Raw genomic sequence first — 20,071 nt, 5'->3', positions numbered from 1 at the left:
AATATACAAAGAATTTAAAATGTACAATATCTTCTACCACAACATTATTTATTCCTACTGGCCCCAGAACTGTAAGTGCTCTGGCCAGACAGCTCAGCACCCATGCGTAGCCCCACTGAAATCAAGCAGTGTGAAGTCTCCATATGGGAACAGGGATCCACCCAGCAGAATAATTTGTAGGATTGGGGGCCACAATTGATTCCACCAAGTCGCATTGTTTTAAATATTGTGCTGATATTCTTTATGCATTCTAAGTCAAATGGTGAAAGATCTGGGTGAGGCAAACACTATTGATTTCACAACTATCTTATTATAGAATACAAGTAAAAATACACACTTAGGACTCTATCTTCGGGCCCAGATGACCTACACCAGCTATAACATGGCATCTGTGGAGTCCTGCATGCTGGGAAAATTCACAACAGCTACGCTGAGCTAGAGTACTGTTAAAGCCATTTTGGGCCACAGGAGTAGCACAGAGAGGCTGTATTGGGGTCCAGAATCTGGCCCTAAATCTAAAATACTCTATAGTCTAGTAAAGATTTAATGGCCTAATTCTTACTCATGCAAATAGTTTCACTGAAGTAATAGGATCTCAACGTTAGTATTACTCAAATAAGTAATTAAATAATTGTAACAATTACTTAGAGCTATTTAAACCAACTTGTTTGGTAGTGTCTTATAGTGTAATAATAAAGCATCTATGGTCCTCATCCTGAAAGGAGAACTGTAGGGACAGACCCCTGGGCCTGCACACAGCCCCAGAGACTTCAGTAGTGTTTTGTGCAAGTGCAGGGGGATCCACTGATGTAATTCTAAGAACATAAGAATGGCCATCCGGGTCAGACCAATGGTCCATCTAGCCTAGTATCCTGTCTTCTGAGAGTGGCCAATGCCAGGTGCTTCAGATGAAATAAACAGACCAGGTAAGCATCAAGTGATTCATCCCATCAATTTATGTAACTCCTTATTAATTAAATCAGTAAGGCCACCTTTTTTACAGAACATGGAGACAATCCAGGTAAAAATCTTGTTTAATTTTTTTTACCTCTTATGAGTAATGGATTTAATTCTTATAATCTTACATAAAGTTTATATTGTAAGTGAGTACACTGACTTCACAGGAGGTGCTCCTGACTTATAGTAGCGTAAAAGCAGAATCAGACCCAATATTTTAGATTTAATTAAATAATAGTAACAGTGTATCTCACATTACATCATTTATTATGTTTACTTTTTGCACTTCATCCAACTTGAAAAATTAAAATATATTACAGTTATTTTTACTTTTTGTTGCTCAGTGTCACTTTCCGGTTCTCATGCATTAGCATCAGGCTGCAATGTTTGGATTCCAAACACTGGTATGGAAATTTTAAAAGCAAATCAAAACAAAAAATAATTGAAAAAGTTTAAAATATCTGAGCAAATTTCTATTACACTCTAGGACATACAGTACTTGATACCATCCAATGTTTGTAGAATTATGCCAGGCTCTGCAATCAATGAGATAGTTTACATGAGTGAAGTTACCTGTGAGTTTTTCCAAAGCCATTATGGCCCCAATTTTCCTATTGCATAAGGCAGCATTAATGTGGCTCTGAGGGCAGGGTCAGACCAGTGGTTAAAGAAGTTGGGGACAGGACAGCACAGCCCCCCCCCCCTCCTTTCCTAAAACTAGAGGGGACCATCTCCTTCTCTCCTGATTTTTGTGCAGTGCACTCCCTCCACATCTCCCCTTTCCTCCTTGGTTGTGGTGATGAAAGCACCTCTTCCTGATTCAATCTACATTAACATATGCAGCAATAATCAATATAATAATTATAAATAATAAACATCCTAGTGATGGATGTCTCTAGGACACAATGACATCTGACACCAGTGATATCGCTCAATACTGTGCCATGTCACTGTGGCCCATTGACCGCTCATGAGGCCATGGCGCCTCACTGCGCTGCAGTGATACCTCTCTTCACGGTTTTCTGTTTCGGGTTGCCACTTGGGTGTTGTCAGCTGAGTCACCTCTCAGGCTGACTCTGGGGGGGCCCATCTGCCTCCTTCTCCATGTGAATGCGACTCCTTCTCCCTCCTGGCTGCTCTGCTGGCTCCCCAGTGAGGAGCCCCTAAGCGGCAGCTGCTACTTCCTACCTGACTAACAAGCCACTGAGAGCAGAAAAAAGAGCTCACGGCAGCATCTCCCCAGTGCCCATCACTCACTCGGGGGCAGTTGTTCCTTCACCAGTGGGGCCTGCTCCTTCCCCTCGTTCTGTGCTCCCCTTCCCAAACCCAGCTCAAGGATGTCTTGTTTTTGTGTACCTCAGGGATGCCAAGTTGCTGTGTTGCCATGATGTCTCTCAACACTGTGGCTGTGCCTTTGCTGCAAAACCAGGTCTGACTTGACGTCAAGGCCAGTGAGGGTACGTCTCCACTGAAAATGCTGCTTCAGTGCAGACACTACTTACACCGATGGGAGGGGTTCTCCCAGCATGTATAATTCACCTCTCTAATAGCAGGTCTATACTTAAAATGCTGCATCGGCACAACTGCGCCATTGTAGCGCTTTAATGGCTTTCTATGCCAATGGGAGAGAGCTCTCCTGTCAGCATAGTTAATCCACCTCCCCGAGAGGCAGTAGCTATGTCGACAGAAGAAGCTCTCCGGCCAACATAGTGCTGGCCACACTGGGAGTTAGGCTGGTAAAACTATGTTGCTCAGGGGTGTGGATTTTTCACACCCGAGTGATGTAGCTATACCGATGTAAGTCTGTAGTGTAGACCAGACCTGAGAGGCGGTATCTAGGTCAATGCTGTCACCCTACCACTGACTACACAGGGGTGGTCGATATAGCTGTGTCTCTTGGTGGGGGAGAGGGGATTTTCACACCCCTGAGCGACATAGCTATGCTGATGTAAATTCCTAGCACAGAGCAGGCCTGTGGAGACAAGGCTCAGGCACTGGTACCTAGCTGAGTAAGCCCCCGCTCCCCAGATGGGGGATGCAGGCTTGGCATCGACTAGCTCCACCAAAGATACAGACGTCCCCTGTGCCTTCTTCCCCCCCGCTCACACAGTGGCCACCTCGCTGTCGAAGCCCCCCCCGGGGGCGGAAGAGGTGGCCGCTCTCAGACGCAGCGCAGCAGCACCAGAGCCTCTCTGCCCGCTGCGTGGGCTCTGAACACATTTACTGCCCCCCTCCTCCCCGTCCCTCAGCATCGGGGTGCGTGAGAGAGAGAGCGCGGGCCCTCGTCACAGAGGCAGCACCGCACGCCAGGAAGCAGGGCGCAGACCAGGGCCTGCGATGGGGGCACGATGCGGCCTGTGTGAGACGCTCAAAGCCCTGACAGGCCCCAGAGGCGGTTAGCGCGCAGTGCATTGTGGGAAGGGCGAGGAGCGGCGCCGGCGCGCCGCCATTTTGTCTCTGTCACTCCAGTCCCTGAGAATAGTACGAGCGGTCGGCGGCGGGTGAAGGAGGCGGCGGCGGCGGCGGCGGCGGCGGCGCTTGGCGAGGGGCCAGTCGGGCAGGAGGACACGATGATTTCGGCCGCCCAGCTCCTGGACGAGCTCATGGGCCGGGACAGGAACCTGGCCCCCGATGAGAAGCGCAGCAACGTGCGGTGGGACCACGAGAGCGTGAGTGTTACGGAGCCGCTCCTCCCCCCACTCCCGGCCCCGGAGGCCTGGTTTTGTCGTAGTCACCCACACGCGCCGCGGAGGCCCTAAGGGGCCCCGCCGGCCGGGTCCTCCGCCAGCCCGTGGTGAGGGTTATGGCCGCAGGGAGGAGGGGGCTTGCTGCATGGCTCTGGCTGGGAGGAGTAGGCTGGGGCCTTCGTGGCCCTGCGGATGAGGCGCAGGCTGGAGGTTTGGAAGGGAAATGGGGGGAGAGGGGTTAATGGAGGGCCTGGCTGTGCTTGGATGGGGGCCGGGCGCCGCTGTGAGGAGCAGCCTGGGGGCAGGGTGGGAGAGGATCCGTAGGAGCCTGACGGTGAGGAGGATGGGAAAAGGGTCAGCCACTGCCTGGATGGGGGGCTGCTCTCTCGGTGGTTCTGCTTGGAACTTAGCGCCTGAGGCGATTTGTGCTGGTGAAGCATTAGCTAGTTAAGAAGAAGGAGTGGGTTGGGGTGGAGGGGGTGGGAAGGATGGTGAGAGTCTTTAGCGCCTTATGGGAGAGAGTTGTTCTGCCTCCAAGGGAAGGAAAAGTTTGAGGAGAAGGAGGAGGAAGTCTCTGGGTATGTCTTACAGCTGCTTGGTTGTGATGGGGTGGGAGAGGAATAGTATAGAGGGATATGCCCACTAGCTAAAGAGCACAGTATAATGAAGAACTTGAGATTCTTTGGGAATGAAGATTTTGCTAAAGTGACCGTTTTATTTCCGTAAATCAAAATGTCTTGGAACTTTTGGATTTTCCATTTAAAATACTGTTACTATTGAGCAATATGCTTTAATGTTTCCTTTATGTGTGACTGTGACATTAATTTCCTGAACTAAACTGCTCAGAAGAGGGTTATTTTTTTCCCCCTCCCAGACACTTTCTTGTTTCACTCTGTTTTTTTACTGTCACTCATCATGTTCCTATCTGAGCTCTGGTTTCATAAAATCAATAGCAAAGTTCCTAGAGAATTTCATGGAGTCTCTGGCACGTCTCCCCTTTTGGGGTGAAAACTTGCTCGAGATAGGGTTTTTATTTTTGTAGGTTGGGATTTAATGGGTGGATCACAACACTGACACTTTGGTAGACAAAGCAATTCATATATTGTTTGCTTGGTAGAGGATGCTGTGGTTAAGGATATAAAATTGTTTAAACAGTAGTGTTCCCAATTAATAATTTCCTGGAAAAAAAATTCAAATTAAAGGGAGAAATGTTTGTGAATTTCTTTAGTCATATCTGAATTGTGAGACTGGGAAATGGGATGTTCCCATTTTAAAATAGTCTAGCCAGACATTGAGAAGGATATTTCAACAACAAAAGTCTCAGTCGTGAAACTTCTCATGTAAAATGGGCCTCAGTAGGTACTAATATCTTGGTATGGAAAATTGGTTTTGATTTAGAAAAGTGTATATCCATTACAAATTGCTTGTACAAAATGTTAAATCTAGAGGTACATACTACAGGAGAGATTCACAACTCAGGAAGTGTGCATGCTTTTCATTTTTAACATGTAATTCAGTTAGGCCTTTAGTTCAAAATTTCCTTTTGATTTTGAGCTCTGAATGCATTGGTGCCAGTAGATCCTGGAAATTTCAAATAGATAAATTGGGCCATGTCTATGCAGGTAAAAGAGGTGTTCTGAGAAGAGGGAGGGTGTTTTTTGCTTTGCTTTTGTGTGTGTGTGTGTAATCAAGTAAGGGGAACTTTCACTCGAATTAAGCTAGTGCTATTGGAAAGCATACTGTATATGTCTTTTGCTATGTAGACAAGGCCTTGGAGATCAGCTCTTGGGCTGCTACAGCTTATATTGTTAAGTGGGGGTCTGCTGCCGGTCCCCTGGCCAGTGGGAAGTTCAGGGACTGGACTAGAAGATCTTTTGAGGTTCCTTCCAGTCCTACTATTCTATGATTTACAAACTACTGTTTGAGACTTTTCAGTCTAGTAAGGAACACGTGTAGAACCTGCTTCCTTCCTGTTTTCATAGAAGCATTTGAGCAGTTCTTTTCAGCAACACACTAAGGAGTGCATGCTTTGTAGTCACTTGTGGTGTACTTATCAGAAACATAGCTGTGCCTCCAGGAAGGTGCCTACCCATATAATTTCTCTTATTTCTTTTACAAGGGTGTTCTTTAGTTTGTTTTCCTATGCTAGTCTAATGCTGCATAGTTCAAAGAAAAAAAATCAGGAAATGCAGTTAATATTCCTTGTGCGACTTAGCAGCATTAATATCGCTGTAGAATCCTGTAATTTTGTGTTTCTTGTTTTTTAAATTTTAGCTGTGTGGCATTAACAATGCCTACAAATTCTCTTGCATTTATGAACTTTATTAATTGTGAAAACAAATAAAGAGCTTTGGACTCTTATCTAGATGAAAGGCATTATGTAGTTCAAGAGTAGTAGTACATTTACAACAACGGATTTCAATATTCTGTAGTTGAAGCATTTCCCCATAGTTCAGGTATGGTTAAAACAAGGCTCCAATTATAAGGATGATTTTTCACATATGCCAACTTAGTGAAAAAACAATCAGATTGTCAGTAGATAATGTACTCTTGTCTTCTGGTAGTTTAGAACCATTATTCTTTAATTGTCAAGAGTACTTTGGTTTTTGGTATGAAGAGGATGAAAAGAACCATGCCTGAAGCATAGGCTGCTATTAGCATTTTGGAATGGGTGTGTTTTCACTGGAGTTGGAAAAATTATAAAGTATGTGGGTTTTAGTACTTCAGAACAAACTGAAAACCTTATGATACAAAATATTAAACACTGTGATGATAGTGCTCATAAAGTTACTCATTTTTATGTCTTACTTTTTTATAATTTGTTCAGACTATGTTGATGTAATGCAGTAAGAACTGAATTGTGTGTGGTAATTGGATATTGCTTTGAAACTCCCGTGGAAAACATGCTTATCTTCAAACATTTCAAGGAGAGATTTCACCTCTTCTGTGTTTTTATCAGACAGTCTTATGGTTTTTATTTTAATTTTGACAAGAATAAAGCGCACAGTGATGTAAAACGTCAATATTCCTGTTGCCCTATATAGTATATTTCAAAATAGCAGGAGACAAGGTCAGTTCTATGTTTAAGACTAACAGTTTTTTATTTTGTAATGTGAGATGAACTCAATGAGAACTTAAATATTTTAAGGCATTTTCATCTTAACCTAGGCAGCATTTAAGAAAATCCTCCTTTCTGTTCTAATTGTAAAATTGAATTTTCTGTTGTGTAGCCATTGAATCAGAATTGATTTTTATTTCTGTAGATCTTCCCATGAAGTCAGGGTAACAAAAAATACTAAGCATATTTGTAATTGACACTTTCTGGTGAGATTATGGAACTGGATTACAAAACATGTCTCTGGAGTAGAGGTTTTCAAATTGGGGGTTACACCTTTTTTGGGAAGGGACACAGCCAGAATATCAGTGAGGTGCAAGGACCTGACTCGTGCTGGTTAGAGAGCCCTATGTTAAAAAACAAAATAAAATGAGAAAACCTGGCATGCAGTGTTGATCTCCAGCCTCTTCCCTATGGAGGGCTTGCTTTCCAGGCCTCCCTGTAATGGCCTTGTCATGCTCACCTGGGCTTTGGGCGAACATAGAGGACATCAAGCTCCCAAAGCTTGCTCAGCCAAAAAAAATAAAAGTTTGGGAACTTCTGCTCTAGAGCTACGCAAACCTGTGATTCTTGAGTGTGAATAAAATGTTGCACATCATTCTAATGAGGTGCTGTTCCCCAAGGAAAATATAGCAGTTTGGGGAGGGAGGGGAGTCAATGTGGAGACGGACATGGCCAGATAAATATGGGTAATAGTGACTGAGAGAACAAGCCTTCTCACATGACTGAACTATAAATTCTCTGTATACTGAAAACCTAGTTTAGTTTAGATAAAAGGATTGGCTGCTTATAAACATTAAATTTATTTTGTTTCTTAGTGGCTAAAGCGGGATGTTTTAGGATCTAAATAGGTTTGATGCATTTAGAACCCTTGAAACCACAGATTTTAATCCTCTGTCCTTTGTCCTTCCAAGGGGGAGATATTGAGTTATTTGTAAGTGATAGAATTTTGATATTGCTAGGGTTGGTAAGGATTTTATTTTAGATAAGATTCTTTGAAACAATTCCCTCTCTGACCTACATGAACATTTAAGATCACCGTGGTACTCCCCCATATGAGATTTTTTTTTTTAGTGTTTGGAGTAGAAACGTGCAAGTTACTGGGTTTTCTTCTGAGCCCTGCCATTTAGAGCTTGTCTACATGGGAAAATTTACCAGCAGAACTGTACCGGTATAATTGTACCACTGTAGTTTTACTTTGTTTATAATTGTGGGTATGGCCCCATGTGGACACTCTTACTCTGGAATAAATGTCTATGCGGGGAGCTATCCTGGTATAGTTCTGCCAATAAATTTAATTTCTCTGTGTAGACAAGCCTTTAAACTGCTGTGGGAGCAATGGGTGAGTTACTTAATTTCTCTATGCCTCAGTTTTCTCATCTGTAAAATGGGGAGTAATACTTGCCTACCTCATAGATGGTGTTCAAAGGATTAATATTTCTGAACAGGTTTGAGATAAATGGATGTAAAGTGTTAAGTATTTCTTTGTGGCACTCTGCCATTCTATAGTCTATTGAAATGTGAGACTTCAGAGTGAGAGAGAATTCAGCAGCTCATTGGACCTTTGGGGGACTTTTGAAGGTTCACATGTTGTAACAGTAAAAAATTGGAAGGCAATTGAATAAGTACTAATTAAATACATTGCTATCAAAACACTGTCACACAACTTTTGGAGTAAAGGAATTTCCTAGGCTGTGTTTAAAACTCTGTTACTATGATATGCCATAACCACAAATAATTGCTAATACCTCAGTTTTCCAGGAAAAGGGCCCAACATAGTTAAGAATTCTCATAAGCTCTTATTCCAGTTAGTTGCTGCATATCATGGAAAAAAAAAAAAGCACGTGTTAGGAGAACTAGACAGTCTGTACTTTCTCTCTTGCTATGTGCACAATAGATGCATATAGCAAAGTCTGTTGCTGAAGATTTAAGGGAAAGTCTGAGATGAGGGCAAGATAATAGTCTGTATCCCAAGAATGAAAGGAATTATAAATAAATCTTAATGTTTCATTATGAATTAAATATAGGTATTTTGACATTGGGGAGGAGTATTAAAGAAAAGAATTTGAAAACTGAAATTGAAAGAATGGAGGGGAACTCTGATGCTATTTTCATTTTGACTCCACATTGCTAGGTAATGGAGTCATGTAGCAGTGCATCAACAATTCAGGTTTGCAAGCAGACAGAAAAAATAAGTTGAGTACCTTCAGTTTTGACTGGTGCAGAACCACAGCATCAGTAGTAGTATTTGCATTCGGAATGGCTTACTATAGAGTTGGGTTTCTTTCTTTCTGCTCTGTGTGGCCCTGAGAGGAAGTACAATTAGCGAGTACAGTTTTGCTATCATTGTAAAAGATTGCTTAATAGCATCATACTATCTTTATAATTGTATGGTGACTCTTAAATCTGTAATACAGCCCTACAGTGTAAGAAGTAGCTCTCTGATTTTGATATTCTAGACTCCTCAGTCATGGCACTAGCAGTGGTGCAAGGGGAACCCAAATAGTATGACTGTAAGAGACTTTTGGGGTCTTCCATGCTGACCCTATAAACACTAATTTTTATTAGTTAAAGGGACATCGTTAAAACAAAATCTAAATTTTGGACTATTTGAATCTTCAAAACCCGACCTTAGGAGGAAAGGAAAATCATCTTAACAGTGAGATGTATACCACTTAATAGAGATATTTGGGGACCAACTCTTCTTCCATTTATGATTGAATAGATCAACCCTTCTTCCACTGGCAATTAAATACCGCTGTTGTGGCAACTATATCAGTTGCTTATGTGAAAAAGCAATATTAGGGGAGAAATGTATTTTGAGTTTCATTTAATCTAGTTGGAGGAGGGGCAGCACCATATGTTCAGCCAACTCTCTGGTAGTCTGAATTGCAGTTTGGAAACCACTGACTTTTATACTCGATCCCAGACAATATTGAAGCGAAGCTTGTCTTGGAGGGAAGAGCTTGGAAAAACCAGACTGAAGAAGAGCTCTGAGTAGCTTGCGAGCTTGTCTCTCTCACCAACAGAAGTTGGTCCAATAAAATGTTACCTCACCCACCTTGTCTCTCTAAAGCTGTTTTATGCTAAAACTGCAAATGTTCCATTCTTCTGAGAAGAAAGGGAGAAGGATTGGATTATGTCCAATTGCCTCCTAATCGATAGCGTGGAAGAAAAAATTAATTAAGCGCCGTTCACAAATGGCTATAAATCCACTGCGTCTACTTCAGGGTAACACTGAAATGCAGTTTATCTTTGTTAAGGCGGGGAAGTGGTTAATTAATATATTCATTCAAGATTTCTAGTGGTGAAAGTTTCAGCCAGTTTATGTTTTGTTTGGTGTCCCTGTTAGAAGTGCATGAACCTGCTTCTAGTCTCTATCACTTCTGATAATCCGGATCCAGATTTTGTATCTGGTAGCCTACCTTAGAATTTCTCTTGCACTCAGTTTTGCTTTGTGGAGGGAAAAGATAAAGAACCAATTGGTTTAATGCATAAACATTTTTCATAAGGAGGCCACTAGAATATCATAAATCTTTGGGGGGGGGAGTTAGCTGCCTGATGATTCTAAACAAATTCCTCCTCTTCATTCAGCCATACTGCGTGATTTTTCTTCACTCAAGTGTTCGTCAAACCACTTGCTGAAGGAGTCCATGTATTTCAATATTTGCTTGATACTAATGGAAGTAGTGATTTTTTTTTCTTCTATACCAGTCTCTAGTGGTAACTTTTATAAAGGTGTGACAATCAGAATTACCTGCTTTGGAGATCTCATCTGATTTTAGAAATGCAAGTCACATGTTCATCTCTTGAAATCTTTTCAGGTTGGGAGATATGACTCTTTACTTCACTCTCCCAAGTCAGGGAAGGGAAAGAGTTAGCTTCTTTTTTTTTGTACAGCACTGAGTACATGGTTATTACTGCAGTCAGAACATTTAAATACAGATGCTCACATAGCTGAGGAAGAAATACCAAAAAAAAAAAAAATCTGATGTCAAGAAAGATCTGGGCTTTTTTGTCTTTTAAATCATTGATTCAATCATTCAAACTTGGTTTGAATCCCAGTTAGTCTTTGATTCCCCAAACCAATGGTGGTGAATGAATGTGAGCTGAACAGAGATCCTACACAGATGAGCTAAGAATTAGCTTTGTTGCTCCAATGGCACAAACTCTTTATTTCTCCTTCTAGGCCTTCGCACATCCCAAAATATCCCAGTCCTTGACATTCCTGAATTTTTTTGTTATCCAACCAGGTTGTGTCCCTTTGGGAAACATCAGTCTCTATATAGTTGTTCCTCAGGGGCTATAACCAGATGACAGCTTTTAGGGATGCAGAAACATGCGATTTAACACAATATAGAGTAACACACTATATTGCAGTGGAAATGAGGATTTATCTATATGCATGAGGTAGTCAGGAAGGCATGTCGTCTTGTCTCTGTTGCAACCACGTAGCACAGGTCTTTAAGTATATTCTGTGTTCCCAGAATCTTTATAGACTGCACAGAAATAAGTACAGAAGGAAGTTTCACTTTTTACATTAGAATGAACATGTGAAGTGATTGATTAAAATTAGTGCCAAATAAGAAGAAAAATAGTTAATTTTTTTTTCTCTCTTTTAGGTGTGTAAATACTACCTTTGTGGGTTTTGTCCAGCTGAATTATTTACAAATACCCGTTCTGACTTAGGTAAGTGTTCGTTTGGGGGAGTTCATTCACTGTTGTTAAAATGATATTTAAGATGTCATCTGATAACCCCTCTTGCTTCCAGATTAGTAGTTACCACTGACCTTTTTTGTCTGACATGGGATATTCATTTTCTTAAGTGTATACTCTGTCAACACATGGTAAAATGATTTTTTTCAGGTTTGTCAGTAATTTGATTTCAGCAATAGCAATATTGATATGATATGGATAGATTGCATAATCAGTGAAAAAGTATTGGAGATTAGTGGAACTCAGCAAAAGCTAGTCAGTGATCTTATGAAAAGAAAGATTCGATTTGCAGGGCACATCTTAAGAAGTTTAGCAGGCAGTGCGTGTTTATGGGCACTGGAAAGTAAAGTTGGTGGCAGAAGAACAGTCAGAAAAAGATGATCTTGGATGGATGATGCGGTATCCTGGGTAGATCAAAAGGACTATTCATCCACCAAGAGATTAGCAGAGGATCATACAGAATGGGCTACCATGGTTGCAAACCTCCAGTAACGGCCACAACACATCAGAAGATTTTTCTTAACACCTGCTCCATAACCCTTTTTCCACAACTAATATAAAATTAAGCTGTGTTTACACAGGAAAGGTAGGATGTGTACGTGTGTGTGTATGTACCTCGTCTTATGACCCCACTTCTCCTCCCCCCCAAGTATAACCTAAAACTCCACAAGTGGAATACTATTATTCTCATGTAAGAGTGTCTTTTATTTTCTTTTTTTTTTTTTGGTTTAGGTTATGTTGATTGGAAAGGAGGTTAAGCTAAACTGAAAAAACATTCTTAGACCAGAATAAAAGTATCCACATTAGGGGGGCTATCAATATAACAGTAAAACCTTCCTGTGTGTATGAAGCTTTAGATCAGTGGTTCTCAACCTAGTTACCATTGTGGCCACATACACAGCTCTCTAAGTGTTATGTGAACTGCATCCACACACCACCTATGTGGCTCTGAGGATGTCACATGGGCTGCAGCAATGTGCTGATTAGTCCACAAATGGCCCATTGGCTGCAGGTTAAGAACCATTGCTTTAGCAGGAACCCTTAGCTGCCTTTGTTCTTCTGATTCTAAACTTAAAATCAAACTCTTTGAATCAGCCAGTGCTTTATTATAAAGTTCTACATCTGACCAGATTTTTGGAGACCACAAATTACTCAAATGAAAATAAACCTAGCCTTTTTTCAGCGCTTAAGAGAACTAGACTATTATATAATCCTACCAGTATATTTTTGAAAACTTCGTTTTGAAACATGCTTTTATTTTGTGCTGGAGATTCAGTGAATTTCCATTACAGTTTACATGTGTTACAAAATTCTTATTTCTTCTTTTGTTAGTCTGAGAAATGTTACAGCATTTTTGTATTTTTTAAGATAAGTTTAAAAAGCCAAATTCCAAACAAATGAGTGAAAATTCAGGTACAGAAGGCCAGCTTACACAGAGCTTCATAAAAATGCATCAACTTCATCATTATGCTTTCCTAAGATTCTTCAGAAATGTTTCCTGTATCATGGGGCTGACTGGTTTGATAACATACAGTGATTAATGTAATTAGACACAAAGGGCTAGATTCACAAAGAAACTTAGGCATGGCAATGATGAGCATCACCATGCCTAACTTTTATGCTCCTAGAAAATCACTTGAATTCACAAAAGCCCGAGTTAAGCACGTAGGCTCCCTATACAATGAATCGGGGGATAGGCGTCTCAGAATGGAATTGACAAAAGTCAGGATGTTAGGCATCTTCCCTCTACCCCCAGGCTAACCAATAGGAGATGCCAAGGCAAAGGGTGTGTCGTAAGCCTCACCCATCTCGGTGAGTTCTGCGACTTGGTCCGGGCTAAAAAGAGATGCCTGCCTCTGCATGGAATTCTCAGCTGCAAACCCTCTGTCAAGAAGACCTCCTTCATACTTCTAGCCCAACGGATAGAACGCTTACCTGGAATGTGGGAGACCCTTGCTTCAAGTCCGCCCTTCGCCTGAGTGGGAGAAGGTGTTTGAACAGGGATATGCCACTTCTCAGGTGAATGCCCTAACCACTAAACTATGGGATATTCTGATGTGGCAATCCCTCAGTGTCTCCTGTGAAACTGCTTATCCACAGTGGAACAGTTAATTCATTGGAGCAGGGGGACTGGATCCTGGGTCTCCCACCTCCTTCGTGAGTTCTTGAACTGCCAGACTACAGAATCATTTTCATGCTTGCATGAGCTTTTTCTATCTCTCTCTGGCCCAATGATTTGGCATCTGTGCCTTTGGTGACAGCTGAGTGGGGATTTCGTGGATCCAAGTGGAGCCTGGTTCTGGGATTTGGATGTCTACAGTGGTATTTAGGTACCTAAGTCCTTTTATGAACCTACCCCCAAAAGCATGCTCACTAAATCTTAGAGTTTGTGTGGCATTCCAGTCTCTGTGCTCAGTCTTGTTTTGCTTTATTTTAGGTCCATGTGAAAAAATTCATGATGAAAATCTGCGTAAACAGTGAGTGTTTAAGTTGTTTAGTGTACATTAATGTAGCAATTATAGTGGTTTAATTTGCTCAAATTGTAGTTTGACAACAAGCAGACAAGAAAATAATAATTTATTAAGAGCAACTTTATATATAAGCTGTAAATCATTTACCTAGTTGTACTTTTCCTTGTCAGTTTCTTCATGAAAATTAATTTAAAAAATCACAGTCATTTAAAAATTAAGCATAGAAATGTAAGGCTTAAAGGGATTTTGAGTTCATCTCATCCACCCCCCCTGCTCTGAGGCAGCCCCAGTGTAATTTACAAAGTTGTAATTTTTGTTGGACCTGTTAAGACAGCAGTTTTTACATGTTTGTCACACCTCTGTATTTTACAGAATTACAATGATCATTCAGTAAAACACTTCATGTATTTTTATCAGATATGAGAAGAGCTCTCGTTTTATGAAAGTGGGCTATGAAAGAGACTTCTTGCGGTATTTACAGAGTTTACTTGCAGAGGTGGAACGGAGGATTCGAAGAGGGCATGCTCGTTTGGCACTGTCACAGAACCAGCAGTCATCAGGTGTAAGTGTAAAAGCATATATATAAAAGCAAAGAATTGTTCTTCAAAGTGGCCTCTGCATGTTCCAATTTGTGGGATGTTCACTGTAGGGTGAATGCTGCTTTCCAGAAGGTTCTTGTATGATTTACATGAGCACTGAACATTTATGTCTACAAAGACTAGAATGTGACCGGAAGAACTTCCCTTCCCTTTTTCATAGATAGCTGCAGCTTTTTTCTTTGTGCTCAGAATGATTTCTGTTAACACACAGTTTCCCTGTTCTTTTTGGTTTCTTCTTCTATGTAACATAGTTGTTAGTTGACAATGATGATTGACTTGTCTGATGGAAGGCTCTTCCTATTGTTAAAAATAGCATTTTTAATTGCACTAGTAACTACAAAAGTGAATTGCATATTTTAATGGGTGATCCTCCTTAGACAGTCATCCTGCATCCTCCTAAACTTATACAAAAGTGAGGTCTGAGTTTCGTTTTGATATGACTGTTAATTTCCTAATGTTCGTCACAAAATATTATTCTCAACCCAGGGAAGCTAGATTCTATATACTGGGTGACAGAGGAGATTTGCATTCCTATTTGGACAGGACCAAAGTGTTTAGAAAGTCCGTTAGGCCTCGTCTACACCAGAAACTTAGGTTGACCTAGCTACATTGCTCAGGGCTTTGAAAATTTTCACACCTTGTGTGACATTAGGTCCACCTAACTTTCACTATAGATACAACTAGTTTGATGGAAGAACTCTTTCAACTTAGCTACCGACTCTTGGGGACAGATTTAAAATTTTTTATTATAGATAATGTTTAAAGAAATGATCAGGTACAGAGTTTAAACAAGAGAGTTTCTGAACATCCGGGCATAATGTACAGAATATCAGCGGGTACAGAGTTTGGTTGGAAGTTGGAGAGTGCAAGGAAAGGATAATCTGTGTTATCCCAGTTGGAGGGTAATAGGTTTGATGGTTTAAAATACAAGCAGTCAGGTAAGAGGGTACGTTGTTCATACCAAAGTTATGTTTAAGTGTGGTTTGTAGGAAGTAGGTAATGAAAGTGGGTTGACCGTCTTTGAGTGAGAATTATGGTATAGATAATCCTTCAGTACATACAATCTATCAGAGAAAGGCTTTTACTATACCAATGGAAAAATCCCTTCTATTGCTGTAAACAAGTGTCTGTGCTACAGTGGTATAGCTGCAGCACTGCAGCTGTCTCATTGTAGCCCTGGTTCTGTAGACATACCCATAGACTTTTTTTATAGCTTTGGGGAATCAGTGTAAAGGGAATGCCATTGACATTCAATTTATGTCTAAGTAGATTACATTCTATTTTCCTTGTTTTTTGGTTTACATTAGCTAGGCTGACAGTACCTAAATGGCTTGGGGCACTCTCTAGTAGGATTTAAGGCAGCATCAGTGGAATGCCTCAATAACATTTTTATCTTAAAAGTATGTAGGGCTGCTAACTGGAATTCTGGTCACACATTGACTCAGCAGTGTTCTCTGAACTTGGCATCTAGAAATGATGTGTATGTTGGGGGGATAGTTTAGTTGGAACTTCTCAGTCCACCTTCCTGGAAGCTGTATTCATGAGATTCCCCCAAATAGAAATACACACAGCAAGAAGCATTTGGAAGACATTCTCTGCAGAGGGTGGTGTATGGCAGTCAGTCAGGGGCTTAGCTCATGCTCCACTCTGCTGTTGCTGTTCTCAGGGGTCAAATGTTAAGAATTAGGTGTATTCTGCCATTCTTGTGCTATCAAATTAAAACTCAGGAGTTACAATCGTGTGATGCCTTCAGAAAAATAGGATTACGGGTGAATAAATTTCCTTTTCCTTACGCTGAGTGATAGTATGGAATATTACAGCACTTGGACTACTCTGTGCTTATTTATCTGATATCAAGTATGTAATTCTAGAGAAAAATATTAATATGTATAAGTGTGTTTTTAAGAAACTATACTTTATCCTTTGACTAGGAACTGATTTAATTATTTTTTTAAATTTTAATATTTAGCAGGCAGCTGGACCTACCGGTAAAAACGAAGAGAAAATTCAGGTCTTAACTGACAAAATTGATGTACTTCTACAACAGGTAAAAGTCACCCTCTAACACATCTGTTAATCAAATGGTCAGATTAAAAACCTTGACAGAGTTTTTATTCTCCTTTAGATTGAAGAATTGGGTACTGAAGGAAAGGTGGAAGAGGCGCAAGGCATGATGAAACTTGTTGAACAGTTAAAAGAAGAGAGAGAGTTGTTGAGGTCTACAACTTCAGTAAGTAAAAGCTGTGTGGGTTGTTCTGTTAAGGTTATTTCAAGGCTCAGTGCAACAGCAGAACCTGACCAAATAGGCTTGCCTCTTATGTAATCAGAGGCTTTAAAAGTTACAACAATCCAGTTATTGCTTTCTTGTCCAATTACTGTTCTCTCACATTCAAACTTAACAGGCTGAAATACTGCCCCTTATGAGAACCCAGCCTGTACTTCACAGTATATTAATTAATTTAAAACCCTATTTAGTCCTACTCAAGATCATGTACTTTGTTAGATAATTAAATCTTGTATTTGAATTGTAAACTAATTTAGATAAGTATTTCTTGACAAAATTAAACTGAAGTTAAGGTTATGAATATGTATTGCTAACTTAGGCTTTGTCTACACTAGTACTTTTGTCGGTCAGGGGTATGAAAAAAACACACCCCAGACCGACAAGTTTCACCCACAGAAGCGCAGGTGTGGACAGTACTACGTGGGCGGGAGACGCTCTCCTGCTGACATAGCTACCGCCACTTGTTGGGGGTGGTTTGTTTAATTATAGAGTGGCTACACGGAAGACCTTACAGCAGCACAGCTGCAGCGGTACAGCTGTGCTGCTGTAAGCTCTGTAGTGTAGACATAGCCTTACAAAAAATGAAAGATCAGATGCTTATGTAGCTAAAAAATTAGAAAGTCAGGAAACTTATTCTAAGTTAATGTAAAAACCTGAAACAAAAACTAAATTGAAAAATGTAAAAATGCAGGACTTCAGAAAATGGTGTTAAAATGTTTTGCCAAGTTTCTAAAATGTTTAACTTTTAAGCCTTCCCCTATCAGCATTGCTTGGACCAAAACATCTTAAATTGGTGAATATTTTCAATCCCTCTTCAGAAAAATGAGAACACTTGCCTCCCTCTTCAACTCGATCATGTATTGTTGATAGGCTAGTCATCTTTTGTATGCCCACGTGGGGTGGTGCATCCCACACTTTAAGACTACTGTAGATCTTCATAATATACTTCCTTTTGTTTCCTGCATGTATCAGGAACAGTGAGATAATTTAAAATACAAACATTTTAAACGATCATTGGCATTTGAGTTGGCACCCACTGAAATTAATGAAGCGGTTCACCTCTCAGAGCTATTGGTTTGGCATTCTGAACAGTTAGTCAGACATCACTGAATCCGTTAACCTTTAAAACATTGCCAGAGTGTTTCTTCTCAATTAAAAGTTTAGAGACTTCATATTTTTTAATGAAAACTGAGACTCTAAAGTAATTGAAGTTTGACATCTGCTCGCTATCACCTCTTAACCTTCTTTGCACCTCTCCAATGGAACAGGAACCGTTTTAAAGATTTTTAGAGGAAGTCAGAAATCTTGCTTCATAGAAATGTGGCTACAACCTTTATTATGGAGAAGACATTTAACTCTCCATAAATAAGTACCTTCATGCTAGCAATGTTTAGTAAATCAGAGTCTGTTCAAGGATCTTTAGGTTCCTGGCTGTCAGCAGCTTCTCTTCTTAAATCTCTCCCATGATTGCCGCTTTTCAGGGAGTGTATCTCAATATATAATCACAGAGAAAGGCAAGAGTTGATTTTCTGAGCTGCTAGACTACTTGGTGCCTGGAAATGCACATGTTTATAGCAGGATCTGATTAGAAGTGGTTATTCTAGCACCAGAAAGAAATTAGAGGAGATATTCCCTCTGGTTTGTATTTAAAAACAAAAGCAGTTCATTTTTCAGAAGTCTTCCTTGTGTGACGTTGCATTTACACTAGTTCCGAAATTGCTCTCACTAACCCTAATGGTCTTGTTATGTAGAGGTCAGAGAAGCTGCCATCACTTAAAACCATAGAATAGTTCAAGGAGGCTATGATACAGCAGGCCTTTCAAAACCTAGTGTGATTCTAAACACTCATTGCTATAAAACGGACATGGCATTAATTTTAGTCATATGTTTGAGGCCATTGTCCAGAGAAATTGATATTGGCCGTAGAAATGTACAGTGTATGTTTCTGTTACTTGTGAAACAATCTGAGAATAATGCAGAAAGTCCTGTTCTGGGGCCTGGCATTTGGAAAGTGGTATTGGCATAACTTGAAATACTTTAGGACCTTAATTAATGTCTTTCCAGATCTGTAGATCAGATATCTGTCTTGAAATTCATAATACATTTAGAGAATTTTCCCATTTGATTTCCTGAAAATGTTCGTTTTTGTTTGCCAGACTTCCCCAGCTTTCTCTAGTTCTTGCCAAGCCTTGTTGTCCCATTTTTGCACAGTCTTGTGTTAAACTTTCATATCCTGAAGCTCTTGATTTGTTCTTATAAATTTCTCCTTTTACGAATTTAAATTATATGGTTCACATTCAGATGTGGTGTAGTGGATGCAACTTCATTGAAATCAGTGGCAGTACACTTGCTTACCAGGCTTGAATTTGATCTCTTCATCTTCAGCATGCTTTGCAGATACTAATTGCTCCTCACCACATTCCTGTGAGCTAGCCATAGTTTAAACTGTTGGGGAAAACTGAAATAGGTTAAATGTCTACTTCCAGACCTCAGAAGGGAGCTAGCGTTAGAAGTTAGATTAGAATTCAGTAGTCCCTTGCTCCGGAGAACTCTGCTCAAGCCATGATTTTTTGGATCCGGAAGAGTCAGAAGCAGAATGTGCACAGGATAACACATTAATGCTGTCCAGGAATAATCACTTTGATTACTTGGGCTGTGAAATCAGTGTAATGAGATTTTGGTAAGTTTATATCAGTGTGTCTGCTTTGCGATATTTATTATACCTTCTCCATTGTCCTCTTAAAAATGAACGTCCACCTTGAAAGTGTCAGATCCAGCTTCCTTTCTCTATTTTCTTGTGGGACCTATAGACGTTTAATCTTCTTAGCCATTCAGTTGTCAGTCTCCAAAGCTTTCATCATGTAATCAAAGGTCTCCAGCAGAAAAGTGGGGCCTGGTTTTGTCCCTTGCAAGGTAGAACTGATATTAAATATTGCCTTGAAACCAGCTCTTGCAGCAGGTAATAGGCATTGAATCCTTGCTAGTGAAGAAGACATTTCCCAAGTCCCACAGCTAAATATTTAGTGAAGTACAGACTGCCTTTAATGTGTGCAAAGCATTGAGATAGTATGCTTAATCTTGCAGTCTGTGGAAGGGTGTGTTCTTTTGACGTATTTTTCATAGTAGGCATGATGTGTAGGCTACTTCATAATAGTGCCAAGTTAAAGCAAGTAATTGTAAGCTCCTTTATAAAGCTGAAATTCATAATTTCTCAACACTAGAACAGTTGATAAAGTAAGAAA

General features: G+C 40.5%; 1 protein-coding gene across 6 annotated transcripts in view; it reads left to right on the top strand.

Moving 5' to 3' along the window:
• Positions 1-3,453: 3,453 nt before the first annotated feature.
• Positions 3,454-20,071, top strand: part of LUC7L3 (LUC7 like 3 pre-mRNA splicing factor) — a 29,447-nt gene continuing 12,829 nt past the window's right edge. For 5 of the 6 annotated variants that reach the window (XM_067547468.1, XM_067547469.1, XM_067547467.1 and 2 more), the window contains exons 1-6: positions 3,455-3,626; positions 11,382-11,448; positions 13,913-13,952; positions 14,364-14,508; positions 16,515-16,592; positions 16,671-16,775. In XM_067547468.1, the coding sequence (XP_067403569.1) occupies positions 3,528-3,626; positions 11,382-11,448; positions 13,913-13,952; positions 14,364-14,508; positions 16,515-16,592; positions 16,671-16,775 (534 nt within the window). In that variant the 5' untranslated portion in view covers positions 3,455-3,527. Of the gene's footprint in view, positions 3,627-11,381; positions 11,449-13,912; positions 13,953-14,363; positions 14,509-16,514; positions 16,593-16,670; positions 16,776-20,071 lie in introns of all 6 variants that reach the window. The other variant, XM_067547473.1, reaches the window with a different exon arrangement.

The sequence above is a fragment of the Emydura macquarii genome, unplaced genomic scaffold, assembly GCF_026122565.2.
Source record: "Emydura macquarii macquarii isolate MOO-44397 ecotype Brisbane River unplaced genomic scaffold, CSIRO-AGI_Emac_v2 contig_1230, whole genome shotgun sequence".
Classification (NCBI taxonomy): Eukaryota; Metazoa; Chordata; order Testudines; family Chelidae; genus Emydura; species Emydura macquarii.
This window is presented reverse-complemented; position numbering and strand designations above follow the sequence as displayed.